General features: G+C 34.5%; 1 protein-coding gene across 8 annotated transcripts in view; it reads left to right on the top strand.

The window, feature by feature from the left end:
* Window positions 1-20318, top strand: part of TMEM232 (transmembrane protein 232) — a 213254-nt gene that overhangs the window by 61803 nt on the left and 131133 nt on the right. For all 8 annotated transcript variants that reach the window (XM_047866564.1, XM_047866579.1, XM_047866570.1 and 5 more), the window contains 2 exons: window positions 5818-5941; window positions 7177-7429. In XM_047866564.1, the coding sequence (XP_047722520.1) occupies window positions 5818-5941; window positions 7177-7429 (377 nt within the window). The remainder of the gene's footprint in view (window positions 1-5817; window positions 5942-7176; window positions 7430-20318) is intronic.

The following is a 20318-nucleotide window of genomic DNA, read 5'->3' as shown; positions in this document are numbered from 1 at the left end:
GTTTTGTTTTTTCCTAATTCTCACTTTAAATCACTAAATGTTGCTATGCCATTTCCTAACTTATAGCTGTGATTAGATGTTCAAAGCCAGTCTGCTTCTTTTATCCTTTTTATTTTCAATCCAGAACTTTTAGGAACATCTTTGTGATTGGGTAGCCGGGATATAAAAGGCATCCTCTCTTATTTCCCTGGCCATCTTATGAAGGTGTAAAGGCGAATCCTTCACTTCACTTAGAGAAAAGTCCTGCTATGTGAAGCTTTGCACAAATGCTGTGGTGACAGGTCTATATATCTTGAAGGCCTTCCATTGATTATTCATTGTTCACATGCTCAATGCACAGCTCCTGCCTGTCTGTGCTTAGATTATACATTATGTTAGAGTGGAAAACCCATATATGCCTCACTAAATTTTAGATTTAATTTTTGGCTTCTTGGCATTGGAAAGGTTTTCCTTCATCTGGATTCCATTTTCTTCATAACTTTAAAATCTTTAAAGTTCCTTTATTTTTTTTCCTTTCTGTAGTACTACAGATTTCCCCCCGTAGATTTGTTTCTTTGGTTGTTTCAGTGGGAATTAGATACTACTGGGTCTCAATTTGCCAGCTTTTTTTTTTTTTTTAATTTTTTTTTTTTCAACGTTTATTTATTTTTTTTGGGACAGAGAGAGAGCATGAACGGGGGAGGGGCAGAGAGAGAGGGAGACACAGAATCGGAAACAGGCTCCAGGCTCTGAGCCATCAGCCCAGAGCCTGACGCGGGGCTCGAACTCACGGACCGCGAGATCGTGACCTGGCTGAAGTCGGACGCTCAACCGACTGCGCCACCCAGGCGCCCCTCAATTTGCCAGCTTTAAATGCAGTTGACTTCCTCTAAATTATGTGAGAATTTTCCAACTTTTCTCCTTCCAACCAACTTTTACAGTTAACTTCTTCATCATAGATTTGAATTTTACATTTGTATTTTAATTTCTTTGCAATCTCTTGCTTTCTTACTCTATTACCTTTCATCTCAGTGTCAAGGCTTTTCATGGTCTTTTCTTCTTCCTTGGCTTTATTAAAGATACTTAAGAGTCTTATAAAAATAACTTCTGGTCCCTCTAAGAAATCATTTTCAGAGATGTGATCCTCTCTGAGTATTTGGACTGGTCTTCTCTTTAAGCCCTTGCTTTAATATATTTTTCATCAGTCTCACATAGGATCCCCTTCTCTTTTCTATTTTTCCCTACCTTATTATCTAGGAGAAATCTACAAAAACTTGTTATTTGAAATGAAGAGGTTTGTCTTCACAGGATCCATAGCAGAGATGTTAGATGCTACAACGCTCAATGTGCACTATCATCAGGGACCTTCCTGTGTTCCTCTTCCTCTTTGATGTTTTACCTTTGGGGAGAAAACCCTCCAGTGTTCCTGGCACAGTGTTCCTCCTCTCTCCTGCTCCCCACCCCCACACACATTCCCTCCTCTTTCCTACACACATATTGTCACGAGCATGGTTTTCTACCCTTCTTGGCATCTAGACATTTCCATCTCTGAGTAAGTATAGAGAAATGCTGATGAAGCACAGAAATAATACTCTGGCTCCTTAAAAAAAAAACAAAACCCAAAAAACAGTAGTCCCAAAGTAAGGGACTGCCTTTACTTTTTCTGAACTATGACAAACACTGTGGATGGTAGAGATGTCTTTTTTCCCCCTTGTATTCCTTTTAACTTTCTTTGAGGAACCAAGGCTGCTATGTTTCATGAAGCAGCATGTGTGCACTCCTTATTGCTATTCCTTATCCAGCTCCATCAATTTTATGGTTTGTGGACATTCCCTATAAAGTTGCTGCTCTTGGTGACTTTTCTTTAACTCTTAGTCTTTCATTTTTAGGGTCATGTGGATTTTTGACGTTGTCAGTGTTTTTCCTAGGTATCTATTGAAAGGTTGAAAGAGCCCTGTGTAAGGGTCGTGACTTGGAGACGTTTTATTTTTTAAAAAGTTTATTTGTTTATTTTGAGAGAGAGAGAAAGAGAGCATGCGAGCGGAGGATGGGCAGACAGAGAAGGAGAATTCCAGCAGGCTCCTCCCTGTCAGTACAGAGCCTGATGCGGGTCTCAGTCTCACCAACCATGAGATCATGACCTGAGCTGAAACCAAGAGTCAGACACTTAACTGACTGAGCCTCCAAGGCACCCCATGACTTGGAGACATTTTAATTCCATCTTTTAAAAGTGCAGTTTGATCACTGAAGAAATCGATATAAAGGAGTAAGGAGAATCTAGGAAAACTGTCTTGAATACTGATGTTCCTAACCTTTTTATAAGGTTGTATGTAAATAGCTAGGTAGCTTTTTACAAAGCCTCCTGTTATTGTATTTTAGCTGATTTATTTATCATCTATCTGTCTATTTACCTATCTATATTTGTTTATTATATTTTAGCTGATCTATATTAGTGTAGAAGGGATGCTGGGCTGGAGTAAGGCTAGCTGAAGTTCAGGCCAGATCTGGTACTATTTCCCTGTATACAGTGATTCACATTAATTTTAAAAGTGAAAAAAAAATTGGGGCGCCTGAGTGGCTCAGTTGGTTAAGCATCCGACCTCGGCCATGATCTTGCAGTTCACGAGTTCGAGGCCCATGTTGGGCTCTGTGCTGACAGCTCAGAGCCTGGAGCCCGCTTTGGATTCCGTGTCTCCCTCTCTCTTTGCCCATCTCCCACTCATACTGTCTCTCTCTGTCTCAAAAATTAGTAAAAGAGTAAAAAAAAGTGAAAAAAATTAAAAAGTAAAATGAATCAAGTAACTTATTTTAGACAAGCCAGTAAACCTCTGCATCAGTTTCTTTATTTATAAAATTAGAGGGAAATCTATAATATTTATAAATTACTTTATACGTGTTTAATTTCACAACATTGTAAAACCAAGTTATTCTACTAATAATTGAGATCTGGTGAGTTCATAAAGAAGCTAGGGCAAAATTTCTGACCTAATCAACCTTGAATTCAATGTACATTGATTTTCAGTTTTTATTTTTAACAAACTCCCTATTTGTAAGTAAGTATTGGTGTTTCTATCCCACTTTTGGCAGAGGCATTTTCACTTAAAGAAAATTTTGCAATCAGCATTTATTGAAAATAGTGTGCTTGTGTTGAAGCATTTTTCTACCGTAGGTGGCTGACACTGATGGATCTTTTTTCATCCATATTTTAGTGAGTGCCCTAGGTTAGTTATGATTTTCCAGACTTCAAAGAGAGCAGACAAACCAAAATATTGGGACTGTGAGGTATGTTCAGGGACAAAGACATTTTGTCAACTCTGTGATTATGCTTTGCTTGACCTTTTTGTGAAGTGGGGTGAGAAGTACTCTGAGAATGACTCACTGGTCGTTCACCTCAGAGGGCATCTGGGCCTTAGTCACTCTAGGACTTCACAGAGAAAAGGTATCAAACTCATATCCTTTGACTTTGAAGGAATAGTCTTTTTGTAATTCGATTTAGGTCAGCATTTTGAACCTAGCCATTTTACATGGAGTATTTTATTTAAATTTCACAACAGTCTCCGAAATGTAGGTTTTGCTATCTATATTATAGATGAGGAGATCCCTCCCTAAGACTAAAGGAGAGTATGCAAATTGCCCTATGTCATATACTTAATTAGTGGTAAAGATTCCATCTATAATTTTTCTGACTCCAAGTTCATGCTTGTAAACATCATGTTGAGTCTATCAGTTAGGATTCAGTTCTTCTGCATGTTAACAGTAACCTAACTACAATTGCATTACTAAATAGAGCTTTAATTACTGCACATAACAAGCAGTACACCATTAATATGCAGATACTTAAGAAAATCAAGCTCCTTCTAGCTTCCGTTTCTTCCATTGTTTGTATTGGACTTTCATCCTCATTGTTGCAAGACAGCTGCTCAACCTTCTGGTGTCATGTATGTATTCCAAGCAGGAGGGAAAGGATGAGCAAAGGAGAAAAAAAAAATCACCTGTTATCTAAATTTAATCTTCTTCTTCTTCTTTTAAAAAATTTTTGATGTTTATTTATTTTTGAAGGAGAGAGAGACAGAGCGTGAGCAGGGGAGGGGCAGAAGAGCGGGGACACAGAATCCAAAGCAGGCTCCAGGCTCAGAGCTGTCAGCACAGAGCCCAATGCGGGGCTCGAACCCATAAGCTGTGAGATCATGACCTGAGCTGAAGTCAGATGCCCAAACTGACTGAGCTACCCAGGTGCCCCTATCTTTTTCTTCATCAGAAAAATAATAGCTTACCTGGAAGCCTTTCATAATACACTTCCATTTGTATCTCATTTAGCCTTAAATCTACATTTATGGCTATTCCAAGCTTCAAGAGAATGTGGGGATTCATATTTTAAGTCAAAATTTATTAAAATATAATTTACATACAGTAACACTCACACATTTTATGTATACAGATCTATGGCCTTTGATCAAATACACACACCTGTGCATTCACAATCACAATTATAGAATGTTTCCATTTTGAGGAGCAGTGTTAACTGAGCATTTTGCCATCTTGAACAAAACTGAGGTTTTGTTCTGAAAAGAAGGAACAGACAATATTAGGTAGGCAGCATTGTCATACTAAGGTTAAATTTTTCATTGAGGAAAAATTGACATATAATGTTGTATTAGTGTCAGGTGTACAACATAATGATTCAGTGTTTGTGTATGTTGTCAAATGATCACCACAATGTCTAGTTTCTGTGTACTTAAATAATGGTTTGGAACAGCAATAGAGGAATTACCCATAAGTGAAAGAAGACTGTAGTTATCATTAACCTAGCTTGAAACAGGAACTTGGGTAAATCTCCAGATCTATTTATGTCTCAATTTTCTAATATTTAAAAGAAAAGCTTTCAAAAAGATCTTGAATGTGTCAAAAAGTGGGGTTCAATGAGTGAGATAATTTATGTGAAAGCACACTGAGATCTGTAAAGCTCTATTCAAATATAAAGAATTGTCTTTTCGCCCACGATTAGAGATGTTTCCTTTTGATAATGATGATGAACTTGACTTACTGGCCTGAAATATCACAGTTGTGAAAGTCAAATGTAATTGTAAAATATACTAACTCTTTAATTTATCAGTGGCTTAGAAATCAAGACAATATGCAGCTCTAGGTAGAGTCAATTTCACATTTTCATTCTTACCAGTTCTCTTTCCAACTATATCTTTTTCAATTGGGTAAAAATAGCACCAAATGTATAATTTCCTGAACCTATCAAGTATATGTACATTTATAACTAATAAATTGTTGTGTGACTTTTTAGTTATTATATAATATTTTAAAGATAAATCTTGACAGTCTTCTGATCAAACTGAAATATAGATTTTGAGAAATTATACTTTTTGTAAAATCAAATAATCTGAACTGTTGGAGTGTTTAGGAAGACCATTTTTAAATTTGTTCTCTTTTTGTTTTAGAGGAAAAAACTCTTTAAATTCACCTCTTGGAATCAGGTGTAAAAAGTTAAAAATCAAAATCTATTATGACACTTTGGGGATACTCTAGAATCAGATCTCTTGATTGCTTGTTATGCAGGATCTATGAAGAAATGTGATCTTTTGTAGTATTTATTACTCTCAGAGTTTTGACATAACACTCCTCTGAATGTGAATATCTTTCAAAATGTGGCTCTTTCCTATAGACTTTAATCATGACTAGTGTCAACCAATACTGGCCTTTATTAAAAGTAAATGTATCTGATAACCTGGGATACTCATTATCTCTGGCCAATTACTCTCTTCATTAAAAAATTGTTTATTATTATCTTAATTAAGGTCTTTGTTGTTTTGTTCACAAAATTCCTAGGTTGGATTCAACACTGGCTTTGCTGGTCCTTGGGGAGGCTGCCAAATTAAACATGGCCTGCTTGAAAGCTTTAATGGAATTAATGAGAGATTTTCTTTTAAGCGTTATGTCTGTTCAAAATCAGGTAACAGTATGTTGTTAATTTACGTGTGCTAAAAGACCTGAAGAAAAACAAATTTTATTTTTGCCACTATTTAAATTGAATATAATATTAGGAGTTATAATGAGCATAACTTTTTAACAAAATTTTTAATTAAATATAAAAGTAAATGCACATTTACCATATATCCCAATATGGATAGGTAGACAGATGGGTATAGTTAAAGATGTAGAGGTATGGAAATAGATTACACACACACACACACACACACACACACACACACACACACATACATGAGAGGGACTTTATTTTTTTTAATTTTTATGTATTTATTTTGAGAGAGAGAGAGAACATGGGGGAGAGGCGAGAGAGTGGGGAGAGAAAAAGAATCTCAAGTAGACTCCGCGCTCAGTGCAAAGCCCAATACTGGGCTTGATCTCATGACTGTGAGATCATGACCTGCGCCGAAATCAAGAGTCAGACACTCAACTGACTGAGCCACCCAGGCTTCCTTACATGAGAGGAACTTTAAATTGTATTAACAAACTTGAGAACATACAGTCATACATGGTTTAGTTTCCTTTTTTAGAAAATTTATGTTACAAAAAACACTTTTTATTGTAATTACATATTGTTAAAACTTACATTTTAGTCTGCATGAGATAACAATTTCTTCATTGTTGAACAGTGAGTTTGTTTCTAATTATTCACAGTTAATTGCAAACAATATTGAACTGGTAAATCTCATGAATAAAATCTTTATCTGTGTTTATGACTATTTCTTCAGAATAGATTCATAAATTACTGAGTGATAGACTATGAACTTTCTTTTAATAATCTCAGAAAAGATGTTCAAATTCCTCTCCAGAAGATATAACTGTCTTGCTTTCCTATGAAAAATGTATAAAGTGCCACACATAAGAACTGAGCTTTATATAAAAATATATTCTTTTATAATATGATATGGAAAATGCTATCTCAGGGGATTAAGTTACATTCTATTGATTACCAAGGAAATTGAAAAGTTGTTCTTTATAAACTTTTTAGATATTTGTAGTTTTTATTTCTTGAAGTAGATTTTATGCAATCTACCCACAGAAAATCTGTTTTTCAATTGAGTACATTTTAGAAATATTAGTTGGTGATGGTCTTTAACAGCTCTGTAAAATTTGAAGATATTTCTTACCATGAGTACAGTACGTAGTTTTAATTATGACAGAGCATATCTTGATTATCTAATAACTATTTTCTCATTTTAGGAAGAAAGCTGCAAGGTAGATGATGTTTCCTGGGCCTGGAATGTCGTCTACATATACACAACAATTCTTGCAGAAATTTGCTTGTATGCAGCCACTTCTAATTTGCGAAAAACTGCTTTTATTGGTTTCTGTGTCTGTACAAGATCACAAAAAGACATTTTACTCATGGATAAATCAGAAGAACCACCTAAATTGAAGGAAGCAAGCATTTTAGGTCTTTTGGACTATTTCTCTTCAAAAATGTCAGATAATTGTAAGTAAATTATTTCTCAACTTGTTGAGAAGCACTTCTTAAATGTCTCTATCTGCATATAGCAATAAGTATTTTATATTTTATTTTATTTTATATTTTTACAATATAGTGTTTTATTAGTTTCAGGTATATAATATAATGATTCAACAATTCCATACATCACCCAGTGCTTATCACAAGTGTGCCCCTTAATCTCCATCACCTATTTAATTCACCCTCACAACAATCTCCCTTCTGATAACCATCAGTTTGATCTCTATACTGAGAGTCTGTTTTGTGGGGTTTTTTTTCTCTCTTTCCCTTTTTCCTTTGCTCGTTTTTTGTTGTTTTTGTTTGTTTGTTTGTTTCTTAAATTCCACATGAGTAAAATTATATGCTATTTGTCTTCCTCTGACTTATTTCACTTAGCATTATACACTCTAGCTCCATCCATGTCATTGCAAATGGTAACATTTCATTCTTTTTTATGACGGAATAGGAATAATATGTATATATACCACATATTCTTTATCCATTCATCTATTGATGGACATTTGGCTGCTTCCATAATTTGACTATTGCAAATAATGCTGCTATAAACATAGCATGTAACCCTTTGAATTAGTGTTTTTATATTTTTTGGGTAAATACCCAGTATTGCAATTATTGGATTGTATGGTAGTTCTATTTTTAACTTTTTTTTTTTTAACGTTTATTCATTTTTGAGAGACAGAGAGAGACAGAGGTTGAGTGGGAGAGGGGCAGGGAGAGAGGCAGACACAGAATCCGAAGCAGGCTCCAGGCTCCATGCTGTCAGCACAGAGTCCCGATGTGGGGCTCAAACCCACAAACCACAAGGTCATGACCTGAGCTGAAGTCAGACGCTTAACTGATTGAGCCACCCAGGCACCCAAAATTTTCTTCATCTTTGTCAGAACCAGAGAATGTACACCCTCTGGAAATAAACATTTGATCTCCTCCTCATGTTCATACAGGATTTTTGGCTTTCCTGTATCAGTCATTACCATATGTTCCTTTGCTTTACATGATGGTACAAATGCCTAGTCAACTATTTTTACCATCAAATGATAGGTTTTAAAAACTGTGTTGATGTGATTCATTATACCTTGATTCTTACAGCATCACTGATTGATTTTTCCACATGAGGAAAATGATTTTGTCTCAGTTGTCCTGTATCATTGATAATGATCACCAGTTTTGTAAGACCACAGAAGAAAAAGCTCCAAAAGTAGTATAATCTGTGCAGGCATTGTCAAATGATTACTGGGGAAAATAGGTTTGTCTTTTTTGGAAAGTGACTTAAAGAACCTGGAGCTGTTGCTGTATTTAATTGAAAATGATTTTTTCCCATACTTTTATCCCTCAAGTAAGTAAATTTTTTGTTTAGAGTGAGAGAACTGGTCAGAAGTCACACAGATTTGTATTTTAATTCTATAATTTGTATCTTGGAATCCTACATCAAATTATTTAATTTTTCTGAATGATTACTCGATAATTATGATAAGACTACTATTCATATCATAACGCTTTTTATAAGAAAAAATATAGAAACATATAAATGCATGGCATAGTACATTGTGCATAGGAAAGGTTCAATAAAGGTTAATAGATGTTATGGTTGTTAATGTAGTTGTTAGTATTACAGTGAGAAAACATCAGTGAGGAGGGATTTTTTTTTCCCAACACTTAGTACTATGTACACTTTATATCCTGGGGATGCTGTTTTATTTATATATAAAGATATAAATGACAGTGAAAAATATTTTAAATGGTATATATAATATATAAATAGTCTTTTTACTAATAAGTCAAATCGTGTCATCAAGGCTTTAATAGGAAAAAACCTCAAATCATAGTTTTATAAAGGCAATGTTATAGGACACTAAAATAATAATTTCCTTGAAGATAATTTCCTGGTGATTTCATCTGATATGGGAGCAGAACTTAAAGAATCTAGAAGAATGACTATTTTGCATGTTCCATTTTCATTCTGTGATTTTGTGTCACACAAGCTTTTCATAGAATCAGACATATAATAAGTCTAGAGTGAGGTCTCTGGCCAGTGATTGAAGCGCTGCCTTTTAGTTGATTGAATAGAAATTTCTATGTATGCTTATAAATACCAATTATACATTTAACATTTGCTACTGTGGACTTAACTGTGTCCCCCAAAATTCGTATCTTGAAACCATAGCCCACAATGTGACTGTATGTGGAGATGAAATAACGATGGTGGGGCCTGATATGGTTGAATTTGTGTCCTTGTAAGAAAAGACACCGGAGAGCTTACTGTCTCTACTATGTGAGGACACAGTAAGAAAGCAGCCGTCTAAAACCCAGGAAAAGAGCCCTCACCATAAGCAAAATCAGCTGGCACCTTGATCTTGGAAATCCTAGCCAAGGATTTGGCTAGAAAAGAAATAAATTTCCCATCTTTAAGACTCTCAGTCTACGGTTTTTTGTTATGGCAGTTCAGTTATGCCTCCCAATGGGTGTTGTGCTGTAGGCATATCTGAATATGCTCAGGTGCCTGACTAATCCTTATCTGAAACACAAATTTTTGCAACAGAGACTCCATTTTATTTATTTGCTTGTTTGCTTATAAGTTTTTAATTCCACTTAGTTAACATAGTGTTATGTTTGTTTTGGGTGTACAATATAGTGGCAGCATAGTCTCTAGATGAGACAGTTTTGAGCTGGAAAAACATGAGGGAAGGTGATAAAAATTAATTTATTTAAATGCACAGAATTTTTGCTTGATCCCTGTTGAAATTCCAATTTGGGGAATCATTTTGCCTTGATGGGTCATAAAGGATGATAATAGTTAATTAACATTTATTGAGCTCTTACTATATGTCAGGTATTATTCTAGGCTAATTCATTAATCATTACAACGAGACTCTACCTAGATATTCATATAATCCTCAATTTACAGATGAGAAAACTGAAACATGAAGAGTTTATTTGTCCGAGGAAATATATTTAGGAAACAGTAGATTTGGGACTTAACCTAGGCAGTCTGGCTTCAGAGTCCATACTGACTACCTCACTATGCTGAACTAAGTAGGTTAGTTGACCTGCTGAATGAAAAATTTTAAAAATTATCCATTTGCATGTTGAAGAATGTGAAGACGGCTGTGAGAAATTCTGACAGTCATTATCCTACAGCACTGTTTGTAAAAGCATTTTCATAGACTTTGTGTCATGTGTGGTCTTTATTTCTAATCTGAATTCTTAGGACTTGTTCTAAAATTTTGAATCAAAAAATCCTAAAACTGGAGTGTAGGAATCTGTATTATTAAGCCTAGAGAAAACCTAACCTATAAATTTAGCTGTTAAACAAGCTGCTAAAATGCTGTCCTAATCATAGAGGAAAATATCTCTCTTACTTGTTATTGCAGACCTTTATGCATCCAATTGGAGGCTATTTATGTCAGGTGATTTATATATAATTTTACAAAGAGGGAAACATAGCTTTGTGTTGTACTCTATATTTTAAACACCATCTTCTGTGCTCCTACTTTGGTTTTCAGAGTGTTAAAATGATAGTTTTTTTTTTTTAATTCATGTTAGTTAACATATGATAAAATGAGAAGCTTTTAACAAGCCTTGATTATCTGGAATATGTGTTGTGAAATTAACACCTGAAAATGCTGTATTCTGTGAGAAACCTTCAGACACCGATTTAGTGTGTCTTGTCTAAGAAACATACAATGAATGAAAGAATCAAATATATCATAGAAAAGTAAAATTCTTGTTGGTCATGTAGTCTCACTCAATGTACAAATCTCTGCTAGACCATTTGCGAATAGTCCACAGGCATATTCTGCCTAAAAGTCAACAGGAGGCACTGGGTGGCTCAGTCAGATAAGCATCCAACTCTTGGTTTCAGCTCGAGTTATGATCTCACGGTTCATGGGTTTGAGCCCCACATGGGGCTGTGTGCTGGCAGTGCAGGGCCTCCTTTGAATTCTGTCTCTCTCTGTCCCTTCCCTGCTCGTACTTTCTCTCTCTCTTTCAAAATAAATAAATAGACATTTAAAAAGAAAAGAAAAAAAAGTCAACAGTGATCTGGAACTCCCTATCTACCAAAGCAGGTCATTCCACTTTTAAACACTGTAAACAATTCATCCTTATATTAAAATGAAATCTATTTTTCTAACTTTGGTTTAGGTTTTGCCTCCTGGAGGCAATAAGAAAAAAAAAGTCTATTGCATTTCCCACATGCAAGCCCTTCAAATATTTGAAGATAATTGCATTGGTTCTCTTTCTCCACCTCTTCACTTTGCCATCATCTCCCATCTCTGCTTACTGCCAAGCTCCTGTGCAAACTTTTCATAATACATGAAAAACGTATTTCCAATATGGCTTATAATTAGCCTCTTAAGTTTGCTAGGAGGTCATAATGTTGTTAACTTAGAATTTGTAATAATTTATTCCAGTGTTATAATATGATGTGAGACCCAAGTATTTTTTCATTCAATGTTGTCTATGAATGAAAGAAAGTAAATATGACATTCTTCTTTTCATTCTTCTGTTGAGAATTATTTTCTTAATCTGGTTATGCAATGATAGTGGTGAATGAAATATAGGTCTCAGTTGTAAAATAACTTTTTATGCTATATTTTGATTCATTTTAACTTGGTTTTGAAAAAACATTAGCACAGAGCAATAATTCCTTTTTAAAAAGCAAATGTAAGTGAATTGGAATCATAGAAACAATTGAAACTCTTAATGGTACTGTATTAAATCTTCAGCATAACTTTTACCTTGGTGAAGGTTATTCAGAAAAGTATACAGTAACAAGGTTGTATTTATTATATATGGAAAATATTTAACTCCTTTAAAAATCTACATTCATGTTAGTGATAGAATTCAGGCAATCTTCTTAATTCACAACTTTTTGTGTTGACAAATCTAAAATTACCACCGAGTATTTTATATGTATATGGAAGTTAACCAAATGTATCTGTCTTTTTCTTTTTTAAAAATAATTTTATTGTGGAAAGAGCACTTTATATGAGATCTACCCTCTTAAAAATTTAAATGTACAGTTCATTATTGTTGACTCTGGGTACATTGCTGTATAATAGATTTCTAGAACTTATCTTGTTTTTTTTTTAATTTTTAAATGTTTATTTATTTTTGAGAGACAGAACATGAGTGGGGGAGGGGCAGAGAGAGAGGGAGACACAGAATCCGAAGCAGGCTCCAGGCTCTGAGCTGTCAGCACAGTGCCCTACACAGGGCTTGAACCCACAAACTGCGAGATCACGATCTGAGCCGAAGCCGGACACTTAGCCGAATGAGCCACCCAGGCGCCCCTAGAACTTACCTTGTTTGATTGAAACTTTATGCCTCTTAGTAACTCCAATTTCTCCTTTCCCTCACTTTCTGGAAACCATACTCTTTGATTATAGTCTTCGATTTTATGAATATGACCATTATATATACCTTATGTAAACGAAACCATGCAGTATTTGCCTTTCTGTGAGTGTCCTCTTTCACTCAGCATGATGTTCTCAAGATTCATCCATGCTGTTGCATATGATGGAATTTCCTTCATTTTTAAGGCTTAACAGTATTCCATTGTGAGTGTATGCCACATTTTCTTCATCCACTGGCTTTATATTAGTTATGAAATTATAAAAATGAAGAATTATAAAACAGCTATTTAAAAAACTAATACAGAACCACAAAAGTCCTCGAATAGCCAAAGTAATTTTGAAGAAGAAGACCAAAGCAGGAGGCATCACAATCCCAGACTTTAGCCTCTACTACAAAGCTGTAATCATCAAGATAGCATGGTATTGGCACAAAAACAGACACATAGACCAATGGAATAGAATAGAAACCCCAGAACTAGACCCACAAACATATGGCCAACTAATCTTTGACAAAGCAGGAAAGAACATCCAATGGGAAAAAGACAGTCTCTTTAACAAATGGTGCTGGGAGAACTGGACAGCAACCTGCAGAAGGTTGAAACTAGACCACTTTCTCACACCATTCACAAAAATAAACTCAAAATGGATAAAGGACCTGAATGTGAGACAGGAAACCATCAAAACCCTAGAGGAGAAAGCAGGAAAAGACCTCTCTGACCTCAGCCGTAGCAATCTCTTACTCGACACATCCCCAAAGGCAAGGGAATTAAAAGCAAAAATGAATTATTGGGACCTTATGAAGATAAAAAGCTTCTGCACAGCAAAGGAAACAACCAACAAAACTAAAAGGCAACCAACGGAATGGGAAAAGATATTTGCAAATGACATATCGGACAAAGGGCTAGTATCCAAAATCTATAAAGAGCTCACCAAACTCCACACCCGAAAAACAAATAACCCAGTGAAGAAATGGGCAGAAAACATGAATAGACACTTGTCTAAAGAAGACATCCGGATGGCCAACAGGCACATGAAAAGATGCTCAACGTCGCTCCTCATCAGGGAAATACAAATCAAAACCACACTCAGATATCACCTCACGCCAGTCAGAGTGGCCAAAATGAACAAATCAGGAGACTATAGATGCTGGAGAGGATGTGGAGAAACGGGAACCCTCTTGCACTGTTGGTGGGAATGTAAATTGGTGCAGCCACTCTGGAAAACAGTGTAGAGGTTCTTCAGAAAATTAAAAATAGACCTACCCTATGACCCAGCAATAGCACTGCTAGGAATTTACCCAAGGGATACAGGAGTACTGATGCATAGGGGCACTTGTACCCCAATGTTTATAGCAGCACTCTCAACAATAGCCAAATTATGGAAAGAGCCTAAATGTCCATCAACTGATGAATGGATAAAGAAATTGTGGTTTATATACACAATGGAATACTATGTGGCAATGAGAAAGAATGAAATATGGCCCTTTGTAGCAACGTGGATGGAACTGGAGAGTGTGATGCTAAGTGAAATAAGCCATACAGAGAAAGACAGATACCATATGTTTTCACTCTTCTGTGGATCCTGAGAAACTTAACAGGAACCTATGGGGGAGGGGAAGGAAAAAAAAAGAGGTTAGAGTGGGAAAGAGCCAAAGCATAAGAGACTCTTAAAAAGTGAGAACAAACTGAGGGTTGATGGGGGGTGGGAGGGAGGGGAGGGTGGGTGATGGGTATTGAGGAGGGCACCTTTTGGGATGAGCACTGGGTGTTGTATGGAAACCAATTTGACAATAAATTTCATATATTGAAAAAAAAAACTTTTGCCGTAATCATCTTTTACTGACTCCAGGATAAATTATATTATTTTTAGTGCTCTAGGTAGGATATGTTTGGAGATTTATATTTGATCTATTATCACATATGCAATCTCTAAGTTTAGTCTATATCTTTTAGAAAACACAGTTGTATTTTTAAAATGAAGGAAGAATTCAGAAATCATCAATCTGAAGATCTACATGCCCTGCTTTCTTTTGGATGTATTCGTAGGTCTATAACTTCTCCTGCTGGATATATCATTCTTTATTTCTTTCTGTCATCCTTTTAAACAAACTATAGTTTTCAAAAGAGGTATCACTGACCTCACTATTCCTGAAAAGCCCTATGCATCCAAAACAATCTCATACCTTGTTAATATAGGTGACAGGTGCTACTTAATGCACCAAATATCAGTCACTGAAAATTAGTTAACCACTACTCGGATAAAATTACCACTTCCATCAGGCTTGTGAGATTAAAAAAAATAGAATATTCAGTTGATATCATGATACTGACAACATGAAATGTACCTGTTTGTTCTTTATTTGCAGGGAAGTATAGAGAATATTATAAATGGCTTAAAGAGCAAATAGATAATCCAGTCCAATTGAATAAGGATATTAGATATTTATTCTCTCTGCCTCTCATGTTTCTATATGCTATCTGTTGTGGAACATATAAGATAAATATATGGAACAGAAAGGCTAATTTACTAACTTTTGCAAGCTTCAACACTAAACCTTTAATCTTCCCTAATACCTAGACTCCTTGCTTATATGTTACCTCATGTTTTTCTGAACTTTCTTTTGTACCTTTCCAGTGGACTTGGTCAAATTATAGCTTGTATTTTTAATAATTGTTTTACATCTCTTTGTTTGTTAGCAGTAGACTTGGCTACATGTAGTAAAAAATACATTAGATTAAACAAAATGAAAATTTATTTTTCTCCCACATAAAATAAATCCAGAAATAGGCAGTCTAAAGTTGGTTTTGGGATTAAGAGTTTCTCAGGGAGGCAGGTTCATTTTCTTTGCTATTCTGAGGGTTTAGAAGGGAATAATAATATCCATTTTCCACTAAGTCTTCTTAATAGAAAGTACACATAGCATTACCGCTGTAAACTCAATGGCTTAAATGTAATCATATGGCCACACCTAAGGAGAGTTTGTTTTGTTTTTTAAGTTAAGTATCAATAAGCCAAGCTAGGGTAGTGATTCATATTACTAAGGAAGAAGGGGAGAATGAATATTGTGAAGAAACTTACAATCTGTGTAAAGCTTCTTTTAGCAAATTTTGTTCTCTCTTAGGTCAGAGAACATATTTTAGCCTTTCATGCCTGATCGTATATTTACTAAGGCATTGACTCAGATAGCCTCTCAATAAACAAGTATTGAATATTGAATGGATGAAGAAAAGGACATGGATACTGTATTGAGATCTAATTATGAGATGGCATTTTCAATTCAAAATGGTTATTAAACACCATCTTTACCCATTGTATGTGTATAAATGTTTCATTTTTTCTCATTCTTTTTTTTTTCCAAAATATTTAGCACAAATTCTTTTCAATCCACAAGAAAGGAGTTGTTTTTGTTTACTCATTATAATGTGAATGGGTATTCGGTGCATCATTCTAAACTAATGACTCATGCAACATGAAAACAATTTAAAAGCAACTTTGGATAAACATGGGTATCATGTGGTTATGGAGAGTAGGATTTCAATCTGTAGTATGAAGCGGCAGTTTTGCTTACTTCTGAATTTGGAGAAGGGAAGAACTGGGGATGAGGCAAGTAAAGATGGTGAGTGCTAAATAAGCGTGAATAGTTAATGAAGCTATTATGGAAACCAGCCTATCAGAAATGGATCCTTGGTCCTGGAATCTAAAGTGTAATATACACAGTAATAAAGGCATTGGATTTCAGGATGAATTTGTATTTCTCTTTAAACATTGGACGTTTCTGGTAGCATTTGACAAAACTTTCATGTGAGGAAAATTAATTTAGACATCAGAATATTTAGACTTGCAAAGTAAACACATCCTATCTACTCTTATCTTGAACATTTGGAGGTAGGGCTTATTGTGATGATTATGGATTCCTACTTCAAAAATGTCATTAACTTATCTGTAGAAAAATCTCCTTCAATTTCTCCATGAGCACAGGTTTATTTACAGAGAAACTAATGACATTTAATTTTCAGGATATTTTACCACATAGGACCCTTTTATTTTTTATTTTTTAAAAATGTTATTTAGTTAACATACAGTGCAATATTGGTTTCAGGAGTAGAATTCAGTGATTCATCACTTACGTGTAACACCTAGTGCTCATTACAAGTGCCCTCCTTAATACCCATAGGAAGGACACTTGGAATATCTCTTCATAGAAAAATGTCTTTTTTTTAAACTTGCAAAAATAAGAATTTTTAAAAATGTTTATGTATTTATTTTGAGAGATAGAGAAAGAATATGCATGAGTAAGGGAAGACCAGACGGAAGGGGAGAGAGACAATCCCAGGTAGATTGCACATTGTCAAAGCAGAGCCCAACATGGGGCTCGATCCCACAACTCTGGGATCATGATCTGAGTCAACATCAAGAGTTGGACGCTTAACGAACTGAGCCACCCAGGTGCCCCAAGAATTTTTTATAGTTTTTGTAAAAGAGGGCCTCAAAATTATTTATGCTCTTATAAAATCTAAATCTGCCTCACTCACAGGTTGCAGTACCTTAAATACTAACAACTCATAACCATCCTGCATATTAATATTAACATTGCTCTTTACATCCAGTAAGCATTCTATCAAGTTTATGTGTATTGAATTAAACTTAATAACTTCCAGCCTGTTAGGTAACTGAGAAAGACCATTCAATGTGTTGAGGATAATTATAGTTAGCAAAAACAATTATAAGTAGAGTTGAAGAGTAATTTAATAAAGTTATTTTTAAAATTATTTTTGAATCATAATGAATATCTCTTTCCCTCTCAAATGTTCTAGAGTGGTTGCTGGTACCAAACCTTGTCATTAAAATATGGTTTATTCTGGGTATCCTTACAACCAGTTATCAGGGAAAAGTAATAAAATGTATATTAATACAGAAGAATATTTACTTTTTAGACAATTTTACTTTCAATTATAAGATGGAAGAGCTCTTGACCTGTTGCCACAGGTCAGTGTTATCTTTATATACCTGCATGAACATACTCACTCAAAATATATCTAGCATTAGGTGCACGATTAGAATGTACTGGGCAAATTAAACTCACAATACTATATTTAGGAATAATTTGGAGAATAATTTCTAGAATTCAAAATGTGTTCTCTTCCAATTCCTAAACTTGGTGAAGAGAATATTCAAAACATACCATTCTGTCTTATGAATGCATGTACATGTATAAATCCTAAGTGAAATACCAATAGACCAATTTCAGCAGTGTGTTAAAAGAACAGCATACCATATTTATTCTGTTCATTCTAGGAATCCAAGGAGAGACCAATATTAGGACATTTAAATATCTTATAACTAAGGAAAAAGGAGTCACTCTTTTTTTTGTTTATTTATTTATTTTGAGAGAGAGCGAGAGCAAGCATGAGTAGGAGAGGTGCAGAGAAAGAGAGGGAGAGAGAAAGGGAGAGAGACAATCTGCTGACAGTGCCGAGCCCGACAGGTGACTCAATCTCACCAACCATGAGATCATGACCTGAGCTGAAATCAAGAGTCCGATGCTCAACCAGCTGAGTCATGCAAGCACCCCAGGAAATAAGAGTTGTTCTTCATAGATGCCAAAATGGAATTGATTAAACTAAAAACACATGCCTGATTTTTCAAAAAACATAAAGCAAACAGGGTAAAAACAAGAAATATAAGGGTACTTTCTTAAATTGATGTGTATTCATCAGAAACCAACATTAACATTATCCTTAAGAAGAACTAAAAATAATCCCATTTAAATTAACTGAAAGTCAAAGATTTCTATATTAATTGCTTATATTTTACCACATTCTGATATCCTCGCCAATATAAAACAAAAAGAAAAAAGCAAGTATAATATTGGAAAAGCATTTATGAATGATCCAATGTCTATTTTGAATAGCCAAAAGTATGAAAATAATATTAGCACTAATTAAATAAAGTGGTTACTTACAAGAAACATTATTGTCAATAACTTTACAACATATCAGTAATAACTAAATAGGAAAAAAAAACCCTCTGATAATAGTGTAAAAACAGCAAAATCATAAGGAATTCTTATATGAAAGAACAAATCCCATAAAAGAAGACTTGAAATAAATGAATATAAATTTACATATTATAAAGAAACAGACTCTCCCTAAATTAATCTAGAAATTAAATGTAATTCTAAGAGAATAGTCAAAAGAATAGAAGTTGGCAAGTCTATTCTATAGAAAATCTGGAGGAATATAGTCAAGAAAACTTAGAAAAATAGCAGGCATTTTCTTGAACATAAAACAATATAAAATTCTCTGTATTCTACTAGTAAAAGAACTAGTCTGTCTGGATTAATAGATTTTCGTAACAGAATATAAAATATCTATATATTTGTATTTGTATCTGTGACTATGATATTTACCTTTTGCCATATTTTTTGCCATATTTTTTGATATAGAAGATGCATTAGTATATAAGATGTCTTAGTTTTATAAGAACTATTTTTGAAAATATTAATTACTTCTATCATTTGGGCATATTTTAAAGTATCCCTGTACAATTAAACCCATTATTTGTGAATATAATTAGATTACATTAAATACTGCAATCAACAGGAAATCATAAAAACTGGAGATGCAGTCATATTTTACTAGAAAGTATGAAGTTCATTAAAAGTAAATAATGTTCCACATTTTAGTTAACACTGAAAACTAACAAGAACACCATTAAGTTTTTAAAAAGTGGGTAAATTCCTGAAAAACACACCACAGTAAAAAGCATGCAGCAAAATGATTTTTAGAAGGAATTTCCAGATCATTCTTATACATGAGTAAGTATCTTACTGAATGTTAGTATACAGGCAAACACAGGTGGGAAAGGGATGACAGAGATTCTAATAGGAGGCTGCCTTTCAATAAATTTCCTTCTGGCTTAGTAGGCTGCAAAAATGAAAATAAGTACTCGTAATTGTTTCAATTTTTATTCTCAAACCCCAGAGGATCATTATCTTTCAAGTTAGGTAAATCATGATTCCAAAATTTGAAAACCCTTCATCCCTGCAGAGATCCAGAAGATTGTCTTCATTGCTGACATTTCCTGTTTTAGGATCTGATGGTCATCAGAGTCATGAGACAGCACATTGTCCTTAGTACTACAAAGGACATAGCTAATTCCATTTTTAAAATGATTCCATTGCTATTTTTTGTTTCACTCCACCCTATGACATTTAACACACTTCAACTTGAGTAATTGTTTAGGTCTTTTCCTTTATTTATTATTCTCACCTCAAAATTCGGAACTGGTATCTATCCATATTACTCATCCTTCCTTCAAATACCTTATTGATTGACACATCTAAAAGCAGAAATTTTCTGGTCAGCTTGGTGGGTAGTTAATTCTCTCCTTAACAAATTCTATTATGTGATGCCATTTTCCCTAATAGCCCAAGGCTTGGACAACACTTGTCTCATAATCATTCCTTCCTCACCCATCTGATTTTTACATTAGACTAGGGT

This window comes from Prionailurus viverrinus, chromosome A1 (assembly GCF_022837055.1).
Source record: "Prionailurus viverrinus isolate Anna chromosome A1, UM_Priviv_1.0, whole genome shotgun sequence".
NCBI lineage: Eukaryota > Metazoa > Chordata > Mammalia > Carnivora > Felidae > Prionailurus > Prionailurus viverrinus.
The sequence above is the reverse complement of the archived record's forward strand: the minus strand, read 5'-3'. Positions and strand labels throughout refer to the sequence as shown.